The 17,842-nt window shown below is 38.6% G+C and overlaps 1 protein-coding gene and 1 long non-coding RNA gene across 2 annotated transcripts; one reads left to right on the forward strand and one right to left on the reverse strand.

Moving 5' to 3' along the window:
• The first annotated feature begins 596 nt into the window (after nucleotides 1–596).
• Nucleotides 597–10,653, forward strand: LOC106094499 (circadian clock-controlled protein daywake-like). The gene is made up of 5 exons (XM_013261724.2): nucleotides 597–890; nucleotides 956–1,048; nucleotides 9,148–9,298; nucleotides 9,358–9,491; nucleotides 10,196–10,653. Exons 1-5 carry the CDS (start codon nucleotides 806–808, stop codon nucleotides 10,525–10,527), a joined length of 795 nt encoding a protein of 264 aa, XP_013117178.2. The 5' UTR covers nucleotides 597–805; the 3' UTR covers nucleotides 10,528–10,653.
• LOC106094500 (uncharacterized) lies at nucleotides 8,197–8,978 on the reverse strand. The gene is made up of 3 exons (XR_009396860.1): nucleotides 8,927–8,978; nucleotides 8,769–8,847; nucleotides 8,197–8,716 (listed from the first exon to the last, which is right to left on the reverse strand). It is a non-coding gene; the product is annotated as an uncharacterized LOC106094500 (long non-coding RNA).
• Nucleotides 10,654–17,842: the final 7,189 nt, after the last annotated feature.

Below are 17,842 nucleotides of genomic sequence, written 5' to 3' on the forward strand. Positions count from 1 at the left end.
TTAATTGCCTACTTTGCTGAAATTTGAGAAAGTGAGTTACGTTAGGCCACTCCTTATCCTTCTTCAATTTGGCTCAGATCGGTCCAGATTTGAATATAGCTGCCATATAGACCGATCTCTCGATTTAAGGTCTTGGGCCCATAAAAGGAGCATTTAATAACCGATTTCTCAGAAATTTGGGACAGTGAGTTGTGTTGGGCCTCTCGATACTCTTCTTCAATTTGGCCCAGATCGGTTCAGATTTTGATATAGTTGCTGTATAGTTCGATCTCTCGATTTATGGTCTTGGGCTCGTAAAAGGCCCATTTCGATATAGCTGCTATGGGTGCATAAATAATACACCGGATTATGACAAAAGGTGGTTTACATATGTATCCGATGTGGTGGGTATCGAAAGTTCGGCCCGGTCGAACTTAATGTTATAAAACATTTAAAGCTAATTATTACCGCCTTACAGATGACAAGAATTTAATTTATTACTTTATTTCATTTATTGCCTTAATTTTGATTTTTATTTTATCTAACAATTGCCAAAAATTGTTCTGACTTAAATACGTTATCTATCCATATAACTCCATAAAATTTGACAATTGAAACAGCATCTACACATCATTTAGATAGAACTTTGAAACTGGAATTTAAAAATTGCAGTATTCCACAATCGGAGAAATAAAATGAGCTACATCGAACAAAGAAACTCAAGTCACATCAGTAACTCGTAGACAGTACTGGAATCAACATTTCTCACCGCTATACGCGTCTTTCCAAAATAATAGCACTGAAACCTTTATCCAGCATTTTCACTATGGATTTTAAGTTGGCGATGGGAATATTACTGACGCTGCTGCCAGCTGTCAAAATCTATGCTCAAAAAGCTCTCGCCGAGAAACGTAAGAAAAGCCTTGTTTATAAAACACAGAAGCCTCTTAATAATTATGACTCCTCCCACTTACAGCTGCATTTTTAAACCCCTGCACGCTACATAGTCCAGAACTTAGTGAATGCTTTAGCAAAAATTTTCAAAGTACTGTCTCTGAATGGCGAGCAGGTAAGAATGCATTAAATTATTAACATATGTATATATTTTTATATACATGGAAAATCCGCTCCCGCGATGTAGCTGCGTATCTAACTACAGTCGAACTACTCTATAACGTAGCAGTTGGGGACTGACAATATACTACCTTATAGAAAAACTGACCAAAATTAGGTTTATGTTGACCTGAATGCAAACAAAAACACAATGGGATAGAACGAAAAAATGGTAAAAATACTAATTTTCATTCTTTAGTAAATTGGCTAGACGGTAAGGTCACGAACAGTCTTGCAGTGTAAGAAGGAGATTAACGCCTTCTCTGAGGATGGGAAAATCCGCATCGTTTGGATGCCGGCCCATAACGGAGTAAGGGGAAATGAAAGGACAGACGATTTGGCGATGAAGGCCAGAGGACTACCGTCAATAAACTTGGTTAACCCGAAGCCTTTCGGGTCGACGCAATACGAGTTGACGGGGTGGGCGCATGCAACATTGTGGAACAGCGAAATGGTCGGTAGGGCGTCGAAAATCCTATGGGTGGATCCAGATTGTGAGAAGACGAGGCTATTACTGAAAGGAAGCAAGAAGGAGGTCAGCATAGCTATTGGTATCATAACGGGACACATAGGACTCACTTTTGTGGTAGGGCATGCGGGGAATATGATGAGACGTTGAAGCATTTCCTTTGTCATTGCTCGGCTTTCACGTCCAACCGATACCGGCACTTAGGTGGAGACACAATATCAGACATGAACCACCTTAGGGGAGTGGTATTGAAAACAATTAAGGATTTTGTAAGTAGCACGGAATTCCTAACTTTAAGCTTTTCTTTTTAGAGTTAACTTTATAGATTATTTAGGGCGCACAATAAGCCGATTACTGACTTAGGTGTATGTCCATAGTGGCAAGGGGTAGAATAATATCTGCACCCTTTTTCAACCGAACCTAACCTAGTAAATTGGCTGCGGAGGAGGCTTAAAATATTGTCTCAGCAAAATTCCGAAAATAAAAGTCAAAAGTCCCCGAGACCAGAAGAGATACTATAGACATCAAGCGGACTTTTTGGGAAAATTTTGGAAATCGTACCACAAATTAAGATTTATTAGCCCGAAAATTTTTCGAAATGCCGTACGGAGCGCACGAAGGAATAACGGCCTTGAAATTTTGCACATAATCTCGCTAACTCTCTACCCGTTTTCAAACGGCTGATTTTTATACCCACCACCGAAGGATGGGGGTAAATTCATTTTGTCATTCCGTTTGCAACACATCGAAATATCCATTTATATATGTTCTTGATCAGCGTAAAAATCTAAGACGATCTAGACATGTCCGTCCGTCTGTCTGTTTAAATCACGCTACAGTCTTTAAAAATAGAGATATTGAGCTGAATCTTTGCACAGATTCTTTTTTTGCCCATATGCAGGGTAAATTCGGAGATGGGCTATATCGGACTATATCTTGATATATCTTGATATCATTATATATATCATAAAAGCCACATTTATTATCCGATTTCGCTGAAATTTGGGACAGTGAGTTGTCTTGGACCCTTCGACAACCTTCGTTGGCCCAGATCGGTCCAGATTTGGGTATAGCTGCCATATAGACCGATCCTCCGATTTAGGGTCTTAGGCCCATAAAAGCCACATTTATCATCCAATTTTGCTGAAATTTGAGACAGTGAGTTGTGTTAGGCCCTTCGACATCCTTGGTCAATTTGGCCCAGATCGGTTTCCGCTACCCGAGGTGGTGGGTATCCAAATTTCGGCTCGGCCGAACTTAACGTCTTTTTATTTATTCTAGCTAGTATTGATTTATGTTGCACTCTGACATCAGACTGACTACCATAGGAACAGCAGAAGGAAGGTGCCTTCTCTTTCCAACCATTGAACCATCCAGATCGCTTTAAAAAGCCAAAAAACTTGCGAACGTTCACATCCGTTAATTCAGAGAAGTTCTCAAAAGTTATCTGTGACTCGGCTCCCAGAACAGGTGTCCGGCCATCTCGTTGAGGGATCTGTCACAGTGGCGGGTAGTTTTTGAATTCAGAAATATCTTTCTCAGAGATTTAATGGTGACGATATTCATGCCAATCGTCGTTATGGCACAACATCTAGCCATTCCACAAGTTCTTTGATTGTAAGGATCTCCGCTTGATATACGCTACAGTGGTTTGGTAACCCTCTCGATACGACCCACCTAGTTGTTTAGTTTAGAACCATCTACGTTACCAGGGATATAGAAGTTCGAATCGATTCTATTAGGAATAGTGGTACAGCACCATTTATCAACAAGCGGATTAGGTAATTTTATAATCCATATTGCCAGGAAAATCGGGCATTATATCAAAGATAACACATTGTTCGTAGCCGCCGCATGGCCAAAGGGAAAACTCCTCTAGCCCTGCAGCATTGGTTGAATTCGGCTGAGCATTGAATAGTAGGTGGACTTTTAAATCGCCGTCCACCAGACCACAACACCATATAGCATTACAAAACTGACAAATGCATAAATACTCCATGAATGACGCGCGGTTTAAACACTCAAATTTTGCCAATGGCTATCTGGCAAGTGTATAGGACATGAGTTGCTTTTTTAGCCCTTTCCAACATATTGGATTTGAAGTTAAATTTTCTATCCAACAAAATACGCAGGTATTTTGCGCTTTCAGTAAATGAAAAATTCTCTCCTTCCAAGGAGACAGGTACCACTGTGGGTATCATGTATCTCCTGCTTAAAGGAACTATTTCCGTCTTAGACGGATTTATTCCTACATCACTTTCGGTAGCCCACTCCGCTGTAGTACGTAAGGCTTCCTGAGGTATTTCACTAAGAGTGTCGGAAACTTTCTCTTAACCATCATTGCTGCACCTTTTTTCTTCCAGAGACAATAATACATTTTGCAATGGCTATATTCCAAAGTAGAGTTTGTTCGAGTTGTTCCTGTGCTGGCCCATCTTTAAGATCTTCAAATCCCAAGCCTGCCATAAAGCATATTTTATTTAGAAAGTTATTAATAAACTTTCTTACAGTAGTGTTTATGCCTGGAATCTCTAGCTCTCTCATGATTGGCGTTGGTTTAACATCAATGTCAAGAAATGCTACCGTTGTTTATTTCTTGACATCGAGAGAACCCTCTATGTAGGCGACTAGGTCAGAGGACTTGCCCTTACAGGCGATCTCCAGCGATCTTTGCCCTAAGATATGTTTCTATCAACCTCCCAAGAGTTTTTCGCTTTCGTGTGGTACGGTTTGGCTGCCTTCGGAATGAAAATTACCCTTGTGCCCTTCCAACCACAGGTATGTACGGCATGCTGAGTAGCAGAGTATATCACCCTACGCCAATGAGCCAGTCTATCGAACACAGCATGTAATTCAACTGGTAATACAATATCAGGTCCTGCTGATTGAAAGGAGTCAACACTTTTTATCGCCCAAATAATTTTCGACTAAGTCACAAATATCACAAAAAACCTCCGACGAATTCATATCAATGCCAAACTCTTCTGGTGCCACGTTGTCCGTTGAAGCGTTTCCCGGGAAATCTGTGTCAACGAGAGACAACGAAATTTTCGGTTGCAGCCAAGATATTTATGTCTCCGCTGGAAAATAGTTGTGTAGACTACATGTTGGCGACAAACTGTCCGATTTAAGCTCAATGATAAGGGGCCTCCTCTTTATAGCCCAGTCCGAACGAAGTGCCGCAATGCGACACCTCATTGGGAAAAGTTTTGTATATATGTATAGGGGTTCAAATCCAATATTTTTTGGCAATGCCTTTTTTCCTTGTTTACACCTGTAAAAGTATCAGCTGCATTTTACTGCGTTAGCAAAAGTCATAAATCTTTTTTAATCCACCACCATAGGATAGTATTGGATAACTCCCACATAAAGTGGTACTTCGATTAGACTTCTTCAGTCACTAGAATCCCGTTTTGGCTGAAATGCAGGGAATGATTTGTTATGACTTTCAACAACCGTGCCAAGTACTGTCCAAATCCGTCCATAATCTGATGAAGGTTCCATAAAAACCTGTCTCCCGATTTGACGTCTTGAGAGCCCGGTGGAAAACGGACAAAAAAGTGCAATACCCTTTGTGGACGTAAAAAGAAAATAGGAAAATAACAACAAATTGGTATGCAAATAGGAAAATAACAAAAAATTGGTATGCAAAACCAAAAAGTTTATGTGGGAACAGCAAAAAGAAGAGTAGATGTGCGATTGTGCGAACACGAGGCAGATATAAGACAAGGACGCAGAGGTTTTTAAGAACGTCAAAATACTGGACAAGGAGATGATTGAAAATAAACGATATGCACTGGAAAGCCTATGTATTCAAGAAAGACTACAAATGTCAACCAACACCAATGCAAAGGCCTAGACAAAACCATTCATTGGAGACTGTTTTTGCACAACTCGAAAGCGCAGAACCCACATAATGTTGTATTTCAAGACTATTGAAGACTGAGACACTGAAGATAGAGTAAAACGAAAAACATCCACCATTCAGAGCTTGGAAATTTTTTTATATCGAATTCTTCGCCGCTACAGTGAGATATGAGCAATTACTCGCTGCACACTGATTCATATGAAAGCGTTCCGCAGTCATTTTCAAATGATGAACTGATCACACAAATCGTGTTTTTATTTTCTCATATAAAAAAAAACAAAGCGTGTGTGTGAGTGTTTACCAATGCTTTTATTAAACCAACATCGTTGCTTTCGTACGAATTTCGCACTACGAAAGCAGATGACAAGAAAAATACGTCATCTGGTGGTGACCAGTCACAACGATCAAATAACTGAAAAAGTTTATTTTGATAATCGTCACTTTTTAGTTGATGCAACATTATCAGTCGCTCCAGTCTGTGGTTATAAGCAGTTGCTTAAACTATTGTATTGTAGTATTATATTTTGGAAAAGCTATGCAGCAATTTAAAGGTACATAAGGGAATATTTGGAATGAGCGTGACAAAAGAAGTGAAATAGCGGGCGTGAACAAAATAAAAATGTTTTTGCCTGCGGCGCACCCTAATTCTACAACGTTATTCTTAATGTTCTCTTGTGTACCCGTTTGATTACTGCATATTAATTTTAGAAAATTTATTTTTTTTTTCTTAGTTTCGTATGCAACATTTTCGACTCATTTAACTTGAATTGAATTTTCTTAAATCATTGTGAAAAAAATACGAATTTAAACTTTTCCACATAGCACTTGTAATACTTTTTATACCCTTATAGGATAGGGGTATACCGATTTCGTCATTCTGTTTGTAACACCTCGAAATATGCGTCTGAGACCCCATAATGAATATACATTCTTGATCTTCGTGTCATTTGAAGTCGAACTAGTCTGTCCGTCCGTCTGTCTATCAAAAGCACGCTTACTTTTGAAGGCGTAAAGCTAGCCGCTTGAAATTTTGCACCAATACTTCTAATTAGTGTAGGTCAGTTGGGATTGTAAATAGGCCATATGAATTCTCGTCCGATTTAACTGAAATTTTGCACGCAGTGTTTTGATATTATTTCCAACAATTGTGCTAATTACGGTTCAAATCGGTTTATAACCTAATATATAGAGGGCGCAATTCTCATCCTATTTAGCTAAAAATTTGCATGAGGTGTTATGATATGACTTCCAAAACCTGTGATGAGTATGGCGCAAATCGGTACATAACCTGATACAGCTGCTATATAAACCGATCTTGGATCTTGGCTTCTTGAGCCTCTAGAGAGAGCAGTTCTCATCCGATTTAGCACAAATTTTGTATAGCGGCTTCTCCCATGGCCTTCAACATACGTATGCAATATGGTCTGAATCATACAGCTCCCATATAAACCGATCTCCCGATTTTGCTTCTGGAGCCCATACAAGGCGCAATTCTTATCCGAATAGACTGAAATATTACACAATGTTCAGCATACAATTCATTTATGGTCCGAATCGGACTATAACTTGATATAATAGCTTGATCTAATAGCTAACAGTCTTTATTAATTTTTTTTTGTTTGCCTGAAAAGAGTTACTGCGCAAAGAACTCAACAAATGTGATCCATGGTGGGGGTATATACGATTCAGCCCGGCCGAACATAGCACACTCTTACTTGCTTTTTCTTAATATGCAGACTTTCTAGTATATAACTACCTTTAAGTATGGATATACAACAATTTGCTGTTTCTGCGTCAACCGGCAATGATTTATAATTTTATAATCAAGTTCTTCTCTTCGGATTTAATTTTGAATTGATAATAATAGGCAAAACGTAATTCAATGGCTTTTACTGGACTCGAAGCGATATTTTTAGTAATAAATTTTGTAATAACTCGATACAAATTTAATTTTTAACCAAATGAAATAAGCCTCCATAAATTAAATAATTCCCAAAATATTTCTTTTGGAGTTTGTTTAATTTTTATACCCCCCACCATATGATACTATACTAATTTCGTCATTCTGTTTGTAACTACTCGAAATATTCGTCTGAGACCCCATAAAGTATATATATTCTTGATCGTCGTGACATTTTATATCGATCTAGCCATGTCCGTCCGTCCGTTTGTCTGTCGAAAGCACGCTAACTTCCGAAGGAGTAAAGCTAGCCGCTTGAAATTTTGCACAAATACTTCTTATTAGTGTAGGTCGGTTGGTATTGTAAATGGGCCATATCGGTCCATGTTTAGATATAGCTGCCATATAAACCGATCTTGGGTCTTGACTTCTTGAGCCTCTAGAATGCGCAATTCTTATCCGATTGGAAAGAAATTTTGCACGACGTGTTTTGTTATGATATCCAAAAACTGTACCAAGTATGGTTCAAATCGGTTCATAACCTGATATAGCTGGAATCTTGACTTCTTGAGCCTCTAGGGATCGCAATTATTATCCGATTTGCCTGAAATTTTGTACGACGGATCCTGTCATGACCATCAACATACGTGTTTATTATGGTCTGAATCGGTCTATAGCCCGATACAGCTCCCATATAAATCGATCTCTCTTTTTTTACTTCTTGAGCCCCCAAAGGGCGCAATTCTTATTCGAATTGGCTGACATTTTACACAGGTCTCCAACATATAATTTAATTGTGGTCCAAACCGGACCATATATTTATATCGTTTTAATAGTAGAGCAAATCTTTCCTCTTTTGCCTGAGAAGAGATGCCGGGAAAAGAACTCGACAAATGCGATCCATGGTGGAGGGTATATATGATTCGGCCCGGCCGAACTCAAAACAGTGTTGACGAAATAAAAACAAAAACAATAACATCGTGCAAAGCAGTCGTCTTTCTATGCAATTTACGAAATCTATGTGGAAGCGCGGCAAATGGAAATTGTTCAACAAGGATCGGGAGGATTAGGACCACAAGAGTCTTGTCTACTTCTTGTCTTGTTATCCCTTGTTCGATCTTTGCATACTTTAAATGCGCGATCACTCTGCTTATTTCTTCAGACATTGGAAACTGTAAGAATGCTCAGAAATAGGTTTAGGAAGATGGGCAGGCACTCGACATTAAGACCATTCGGATTCTTTAGAAATTGTGTAGAGATTCCGTTGGTGCCCAGTACATTGGGTGACTTGTCCACAGCAATTTATGATGGTTGTTCATCGGCACGTACATAGATCACCAAGGCAATGAATGTTTCTCCTTCTCGTTCGGTCACTCTCGTTTTTTTCCTTAAAAGTATTCCTAGTGAAATAGAATTTTAGTACATTTAATGGAAAATACCTGATAATGATATCCAGAAAGATTGACTAATACTAGTTTTGTTATTTATTTATACATCTTTCATTACTGAAATAAATAACTAATTAAATAAATGTATTAGCTAATTAACTCTTAAGCTACATTCAGATTAGTCAAATATTTGATCCAACTTGTTTTACCATTCTTGCCAAAAATATGTCATATTCGTACATTCTTGATTTTGTATTCACATTAGACACATTTTGTTTGTCCAATAACAAATCAAATGATTTTTTTTTTTTTTGTGACGTCAAATAAAAATATGTTGGGCCAAATATTTGAATAATTTGAACATACATAGGTTTACTTCGATATTTTAGTTTGACAGACAACTATAATTTTAATATTTCTTTATTTTAAGGTGTTCCTGGTCTTAAATCTATTGGTGGGTTGGATCCTTTGTATGTCAAACGTGTTGGAATCCAACATACTCAAAGTCCGTTGGAAATAGATGTGGATCTGCTTAATATCGCTTTTACAGGTCTAGCTGGAGTGAGTGTGAAGCAATCAGAGTAAGAAATCGGCGTTATTCTTACCTATAAATCCACATATCAATATAATTTAATTTTAGCTATGATATCAAGAAATTGACGGATGTATCAACGCTACTTGTACCTAAGTTCGCAATTGTCTCTGATTACAAAATGAAAGGAAAAATATTAAACTTCAATTTAAATGCCAATGGCAAGATGCAAATAAATGTGGGTAGGTATCTATTAAGACATTAAGGAACGGCAAGGTTAGGTTGAAGTGGCAGTCTAACATGAGATTCACTTGAGCTGCCATTAGACGATAAGACATGTCATATGTAATTTCAAAAACAGTAACTCTGATAGTTGTACACATCGTGTGATACGTACGAAAAATTAAATATGACAAATGGATTTTGGACTCAACTGGATGCAACTTTTTCGATTAAATCGTGATTTTTTCTCATGTAGATACATGTATATAAGAAAGAGTACAACATATATGAGAATATATGTCGATTACAGCGCGTTGTATTCGTATTCGACGTACATAAGAAAAGTCTTATGAGTACAGAAAGTGGCAGCTCATATGACATGTCTTACCGTCTAATGGCAGCTTTAACCGTTTCGGTCTATTAAGAATAGAATGGACTAGAAATTATCATTCAAGGAAAATTACAACTATTCGAACAGTAATGAGTTTCGAGTATTGGATTTTAGCAGACTGTTTGGAAATAAGTAAATCGGAACACGTCTGAAAATAATCCTGTTGGTGCGAGTTCTCCCAATTTTTGTATATGCTTGATTGATTTTGAGTTTTCTAAAGATTTATATATCTCTTAAGCTCATTTAAGTTCCCCCTTTTGTTGTTTCACTCTATATACGTATGTTTTAATAAAATCCCAACCTCTAATGAATTTTTCTAACCCTTTATTACAGATGATTTTCTTTGCAAAATCTATTTGCATTTCAAGTTAAGAGATAGTGATGGTTTCACATTTACTGATATCGATAAACTCCGTGTGGAAATCGTGAGTATTGGCGGATTGAACATTAATATGGAAAATCTCTTCAATGGAGACAAGAGCCTAGAAGACAGTGTGAATTCACTCTTCAATGAGAACTGGCGCGATTTTTTCGAATTCTTGCGCCCGGCTATAACATCAGCTGTGGAAACTATAATGAGGGATCGTCTAACTAAATTGTTTGCCTATGTACCAGCAAAATATTTTATCGCAGATTTTCCCACAGCCGCCAGTTTCTATGCTTGAGCAGAAATTTATTTGATTGGTTGAAAATTTAAACATTTTAATTTGATTTCAATTCGAATAGTCGCATTTTATATATTCAGCATCGAAAATTGCAATGATGATAAAAATTTCTCTAATATATTTAAACGTATCTTCTTCTTCTTATATATAAAAATCAATTTGTGTTTGTTTGTAGGATTGTTTGCTTGTTTGTTTGTGTGTTCCTTATAGACTCAAAAACGGCTGAACCGATTTTCTTGCAATTTTCAATGATCTCGTGGTGAAAATAGGGTACTACATTTTTCGATGTATGAAGCTGAAGCCACTAAATCAGACATCATGAGAATATCCGGCTGAAATAAAGTATTTTAAGAATGGAGTACACCGGGCGCGCAGCGGAGTGGGCCCGGTTCAGCTAGTATTTATATATAACAAGTAAAAGCGTGCTAAGTTCGGCCGGGCCGAAACTTAGATACCCTCCAACATGGATCGCATTTGTCGAGCTCTTGCCACGGTATCTCTTTTTAGGAAAACAAAGGGTATAAGAAAAGAATTGCTATGTTATTGGAACAATATCAAGCTATGGTTCATTTCGCACCATAATTGAAGCGAATATTGGAGACCATAGTAGAAGTTATTGTGTAAAATTTTAGCCAAATTTAGTAAGAATTGCGCACTTTAGGGGCAGAGGAAGTAAACTAGGAAGATCGGTTTATAGGGGAGCTGTATTAGGCTATAAACCGATTCATGCCATATTCGACATGTATGTTAGTGGTCATAAGAGAAGCCGTTATACAAAATATCAGCCAAATCGGATAATACTTGCGCCCTTTAGATGCTGAAGAAGTGAAGATCCAATATCGGTTTATGTGGCAGCTATATCAGGTTATGTACCGATTTGAACCATACTTGGCACAGTTGTTAGATATCATAAAAAAATACGTCGTGCAAAATTTTATTCCAATCGGATAAGAATTGCACACTCTAGAGGCTCAAGAAGTCAAGGCCCCAGATCGGTTTATATGGCAGCTACATCAGGTTATGAACCGATTTCAACCATACTTAGCACAGTTGTTGGAAGTCATAATAAAACACCTCATGCAAAATTTCAGCCAAATCGGCTCAAGAAGTCAAGATCCCAGATCGGTTTATATGGCAGCTATATCAAAACGTGTACCGATATAACCCATTTACAATCCTAACCGGCCTACACTAATAAGAAGTATTTGTGCAAAATTTCAAGCGGCTAGCTTTACTCCTTCGAAAGTTAGCGTGCTTTCGACAGACAGACGGAAGGACAGGGCTAGTTCGACTTAAAATGTCATGACGATCAAGATTATATATACTTTATGGGGTCTGAGATGATTATTTCGAGGAGTTACAAACAGAATGACGAAATTAGTATACCCCCAACCTATGGTGGAGGGTATAAAAAGGATATTGATTGAAATATATTTCCTTCCAAAGCAGGTATGTTGTTTCTTCAATCAAAAAACGGCTCAAAAAATGTGTAGTCCACTCTGTCTGGAAAATCGAACATTGTATCAAGAATAACAGAGGGTCTGTACGCCAAATGACCAAAAGAAAAGCTAGCAGCTGACCAAAGGAAAAGCCGATGAGAGATTTCAGTGGTCGCAAAAAATAGTCTCGCTCCACAGGCATATAATGAACAATTAAATTCGGAGCACAGGATGTCATTTTAGCCATTTTGCTGCTATTTTGACCTCGTGAACTGGACAAAGAACAGGAACTGTTACAATCATATCGTCGGCGCTACGAAATAACCCCCAAACCCGAATATTTAATAACCCCTAATGAAATAATCCCCATAATAAATGAAATAAACCCCAAATTATGTAAATGATGCCCTACTTCTACACGCTTATTCTAAATTGAAAAGATTTGGAGAGATTCTTTTCTATTCTTACTGAGGAACTCATATCAGCTTGCATCGTCCTGCAGAGTTTTAGTAATTGCAGGTATACCAAACTCAGACATTGCTTGAAATACTTTTGAACGTATAGGGCCGTCAAAAGCGGCTGCAGTCAACCAGAAGATGGCAAGTGTCGACCTTATCTTCTCGCGTCTTTTCCAGGATTTGTCGCAGTGTGGATATCTGGTCTATGGTGGATTTACCAGGTCTAAAGCCGTATTGATAAGGTTCAATTATCTCACAGTCTTTAGATTTTAATCGTTCACACAGTACGCTCGAAAGTATCTTGTATGCGATGGGGAGAGATAGTTTCCTCTGTACTTAGCACATTCCGTCGTGTCACCTTCCTTGTGTAAGGAACATAGTATTTTGAGGTTCCAATCACGGGCATGCGTTCTTCTAGCCATATCGCGCCGAAGAGTTGATGCATTCGCCTTATCAGCGTGTCGCCTCCGGTGGGGTCCCTGTTACTTGGACCTCATTGTGAGAGTAAGAGGTAAACATTGTATACCATCATCAGGGATTGTTCTTCGGAATGCTCTTCGCCGTCATCGACGGATACTAGCGCCTGGGATCCGTCACAGGATAACTGTGAGCATCACACAGGTCGGAACTTTGAGCTCCAATCTGTTTAGCGTTCTTCGTTATCCCTAAAATCTTTACTGGAAACTACCGGACGCATCCACAATTTGCAGATAATGGATTGCTCCATATGGAGTTGCTGCAACTGCAGTCGCGGCAACTGCAGTCGCGGCAATCAGCGGTATCGAGTGGAGAAGCTCTGTCGGAGAACAGGTGGCACCGGCTCTTGTTTAAATACTGAGTGCCTAAGATGCTCGAAACGACAAGGCGAGTTTTTGGCGCCTTTAAATAACCAATGACCATCATGTTCCAGCGGGCTTGGTCGCCTATAGAAGCTTGATGAGGATCGCCATCACCTGGGAAAACTTTTCTTTCCATATCCCAAGCACACTATCTGTATCAGTTACCAGATTTCCTTCTTTTGCCTATGCAGGAGAATATAGTTGTACCAAAGCCATCGGTTTGATGTATGCCGCATTCTTGGCTTCAGTAGCATTTCGACACTTTTTGTCATACCATGGGTTACTTGGGGGAAGCTTCTGGTCCCAAGAACAGATTTCGCTGCAGTTTCCATGGAAGAGGCAATACTTTGCCACTTCGCTGTTATATCATCGGGACAAGGAATGTTTCCATCAAACAGTTGAGTCGGTCGCTGGAGTATGCCGCTGCCATCGGTTGTGTTTGCAACTTTTCAATGTCCAGTTTCCGTGCAGTTTCAGATCTTACATTTCTCGCTACGCATAAACGAGTGAGAGTAATAGAAGTTACATTGACATCTATGCGGATGGATCCAGAGCGGACGTCATTGTATCTGTCAAGACAGGTCACCGTTTGATCGGAAAACATGCTGACACACTGCAGGCTACAGATAACGACTTTTGCAGAAGCTGTGAGGATGTCGAGGAAGAAGAGACTATAGAACGTCTGACATGTGTGTGATGCCCACACTAGTAGTCAGAAGGAGTTCCACTCTGAGTTCTCATTTCTTTGATAACTTACCTGATTTAGCGGATGTAAACATCCGCAATTTATTGGGTTTTTTAAAGCGACCTGCATGGTTCAACGCTAGTAATTAGAAGGCATCTTCCTTCTCCTGTTCCAGAGCAACGAATTAATGATCCGAACCTATGTTCGCTCCTCGGATCAATCGCTCAGGAGCCACCTCTCTGTAGTTCAAAATCGAAAAATTCTCAAAATTCTTCTGTAATTGTAATTCACTACAGTTTTTCGTATATACCGTTTACGGAAAATATCTTTCGCTAAATCATTTTATTCGTTCGAAGATCTATCTTCTCCATCGAAAGTAAGGCATCTATGTTTCGATTCGTGATCTCATGCAATAGTTTGGTAAGCACACAACCTGCATTTGAATTTCATTTGTCGAACCACGCACAGTGGGATGGAAAAAAATTAGTCTGCCATTTTAGAACGAATAGAGATATTATGACGAAATTTTAGATGGTTATAGCTGAGGTTTAAACCAGTTAATGTGCAAAATTTCCGGGGGCCCGGAAACTTTTTCGGGTTGCCGAAAGCTCATTTATAACTTATTTTGTTATTTCTATTTATTTTCTATTTTTGTTGCAATATATGCTAAGGACCGATCCTTTAGTCAAAAGTTATGCGAGTTACAAATCAAAAAAAAAGTGAAAAAGCCAAGTTTTGGCATTTTTAATCAAAAAAGGTAATTTCATTGTTTTTGTTGCAATATATGCAAAGATCCGATCCTTCAGTCAAAAGTTATATGATTTATAAATCAAAAAATGTGATAAAAGTCAAATTTTGGAATTTTTTGTCAAAAAAGGCAATTTCATTGTTTCGTCTCTATAAGAAAATTTGAACATCTCACCAAATAGTTATTTAGCATTTTGTAGACGAATATCTCCTTAAACAAATCATTTAGCTCGTCTCGAAAGAGGAACGGAAGAGATTTGGGAATTTGATGACCTTTGACCTAACAGGCAGAAAACTTGAAAATTAAAAAATTCGGCTGAGCCCATTGGGGTTTCGAACTTGGGCACAAGGAGCAACAGCGAAAGCCGTTGTCTGGCGTTCGAAGCCATCAATACAATTTCCAACAAGTGCACGGAATCATGTGTATACCATGTGAGACAGAGAATTTACCACTACACGAAGACACATGCATTGGGAAAAGTACGGCCAATAGACAGGATTGTCGAGCTTGGTTATTGTGGTATTAGTATTATAGAGGCGTTTTCGCCATAAATTCAGTACAAGTACCACATACCACGTACGGCCATTGAAGCCTTCGCACCTGACATGTATGCAAAGTAATTCTTAACCAAATTACGAAACGCGTCCCATAGTGGTTGGTATGTGTTGCGATCACTAGCTTTCATTTTCCATTGACAAAGAAGAATCTCCGATCATTGAGCACGTCTCGAAAGAGAAACGAACGATAATTAGTTTATATTTTGGCCACATTCCTTGATAAAAATATCCAAAATCCCCATACTGGGAATGGGGTATTTTTTAGTAAATTGGATTTTATTAGAAAAATGGCCGTAGAGTTCTCAATCTTTGGATGTCGCAAAAATCTTTTGCATGCAATTACAGACCACTTGAGATAACAAAAATATATTATTAATGTGGGAGTTTCAGCTTCAGCGTTTTCAGAAGAGGTTTTCCAGTTTTTTCGTAAAAAATGCCAACATTGTACTCCTTATAGCTACTTCTAAAGTCAGACCAAATTTTGCCTTTTTTCCCATTTTTATACCCTCCACCATAAGATGGGGGGTATACTAATTTCGTCATTCTGATTGTAACTACTCGAAATATTCGTCTGAGACCCCATAAAGTATATATATTCTTGATCGTCGTGACATTTTATGTCGATCTAGCCATGTCCGTCCGTCTGTCCGTCCGTCCGTCTGTCTGTCGAAAGCACGCTTACTTCCGAAGGAGTAAAGCTAGCCGCTTCAAATTTTGCACAAATACTTCTTATTAGTGTAGGTCGGTTGGTATTGTAAATAGGCCATATCGGTTGATGTTTCGATATAGCTGCCATATAAACCGATCTTGGGTCTTGACTTCTTGAGCCTCTAGAGTGCGCAATTCTTATCCGATTGGGATGAAATTTTGCACGACGTGTTTTGTTATGATATCCAACAACTGTGCCAAGTATGGTTCAAATCGGTTCATAACCTGATATAGCTGCCAAATAAACCGATCTGGGGTCTTGACTTCTTGAGCCTCTAGAGTGCGCAATTCTTATCCGATTGAAATGAAATTTTGCACGACGTGTTTTGTTACGATATCCAACAACTGTGCCAAGTATGGTTCAAATCGGTCCATAACCTTATATAGCTGTCATATAAACCGATCTTGGGTCTTGACTTCTTGAGCCTCTAGAGGGCGCAATTCTTATCCAATTTGAATGAATTTTGGAACGTAGTATTTTGATATGATATCCAACAACTATGTCAAATATGGTTCAAATCGGTTCATAACTTGATATAGCTGTCATATAAACAGATCTGGGGACTTGACTTCTTGAGCTTCTAGAGGGCGCAATTTCTATCCGATTTGGCTGAAATTTCGCAAGACGTTTTTTATTGTTACTTTCAACAACTATGTCAAATAAAGTACAAGTCGGTTCGTAACCTAATATAGCTGCCATATAAACCGATCTGGGATCTTGACTTCTTGAGCCTCTAGAGGTCGCAATTATTATCCGATTTGCCTGAAATTTTGTACGACGGATTCTCTCATGACCATTAACATACGTGTGTATTATGGTCTGAATCGGTCTATAGGCCGATACAGCTCCCATATAAATCGATCTCTCTATTTTACTTCTTGAGCCCACAAAGGGCGCAATTCTTATTCGAATTGGCTGACATTTTACACAGGTCTCCAATATATAATTTAGTTGTGGTCCAAACCGGACCATATCTTGATATCGCTCTAATAGCAGAACAAATCTTTTCTTATCTCCTTTTGTTTTGCCTAAGAAGAGATGCCGGGAAAAGAACTCGACAAATGCGATCCATGGTGGAGGGTATATAAGATTCGGCCCGGCCGAACTTAGCACGCTTTTACTTGATTGATTTGCATATAGCATCTATATATAAATATAATAAATTTTATCGGCTTTTCAAATCAGTCAAAAATTTAAAATCGGTAGAGGAATGCCTTCACAAGTTACAAAATAAGGGACCAGCATCTTAGAAAATGTCAACAACAAAAATTTGTTTGCCGTATTTCTTGAACCCTGCAAAAGACATCTCGCACATCAAAGCACGTTTTTTGTAGGGGTTTTCGAGCTCAAAAAGTCGGATCATAAATGCGGTTTTGGAAGCTTCCGGGCATTCTAGGGTCCTCAGCTATAACCATATAAAATTCCGTGATAATATCTTTATCCGTTCAAAAATGCCAACCTTATTTCCACTATTTTTTCACCTTTCTTTATCTCATAATTGGAGTGCGTAATATATATGAAAGAGACAGGAAAACAAAAAGACTTGATCTCTTTCTCGAAAGCAAATCAGCCCTTTCGTTTTTTGCCATACCCTAATGACCAGGGACCTAATATAGGGTCATCATGTTTTTCAATGCGGTCTTCCCATTCCTGACATTCCTATTTTTCCTGTGCTTATACCCATAGAGCATTTAATTGCGCCTGACAATCACTGACACTACTAGCAACCCGGTGAACCGCCTCGCTAGGCCCGTTTTTGCTATCCCCTTTTTAGTGTGGGATGTCCAAAAACGTAGATATTCGCTCAATTCATAAAAATACTAGCTGGACAGGGCCCGCTCTGCTGCATCTTCTATCACTCTCTTATTTTGTCTGAGCCC

This window comes from Stomoxys calcitrans, chromosome 2 (assembly GCF_963082655.1).
Source record: "Stomoxys calcitrans chromosome 2, idStoCalc2.1, whole genome shotgun sequence".
Lineage (NCBI taxonomy): Eukaryota > Metazoa > Arthropoda > Insecta > Diptera > Muscidae > Stomoxys > Stomoxys calcitrans.

Bases quoted from the DNA above. Each gene is read 5' to 3' on its own strand.
- LOC106094499 (XM_013261724.2), top strand. From the start codon at position 806: ATGGATTTTAAGTTGGCGATGGGAATATTACTGACGCTGCTGCCAGCT. The intron at 891-955 runs GTAAGAAAAGCC...TCCCACTTACAG, and splicing joins AAAAGCTCTCGCCGAGAAAC to CTGCATTTTTAAACCCCTGC. The intron at 9,299-9,357 runs GTAAGAAATCGG...ATTTAATTTTAG, and splicing joins GTGAGTGTGAAGCAATCAGA to CTATGATATCAAGAAATTGA.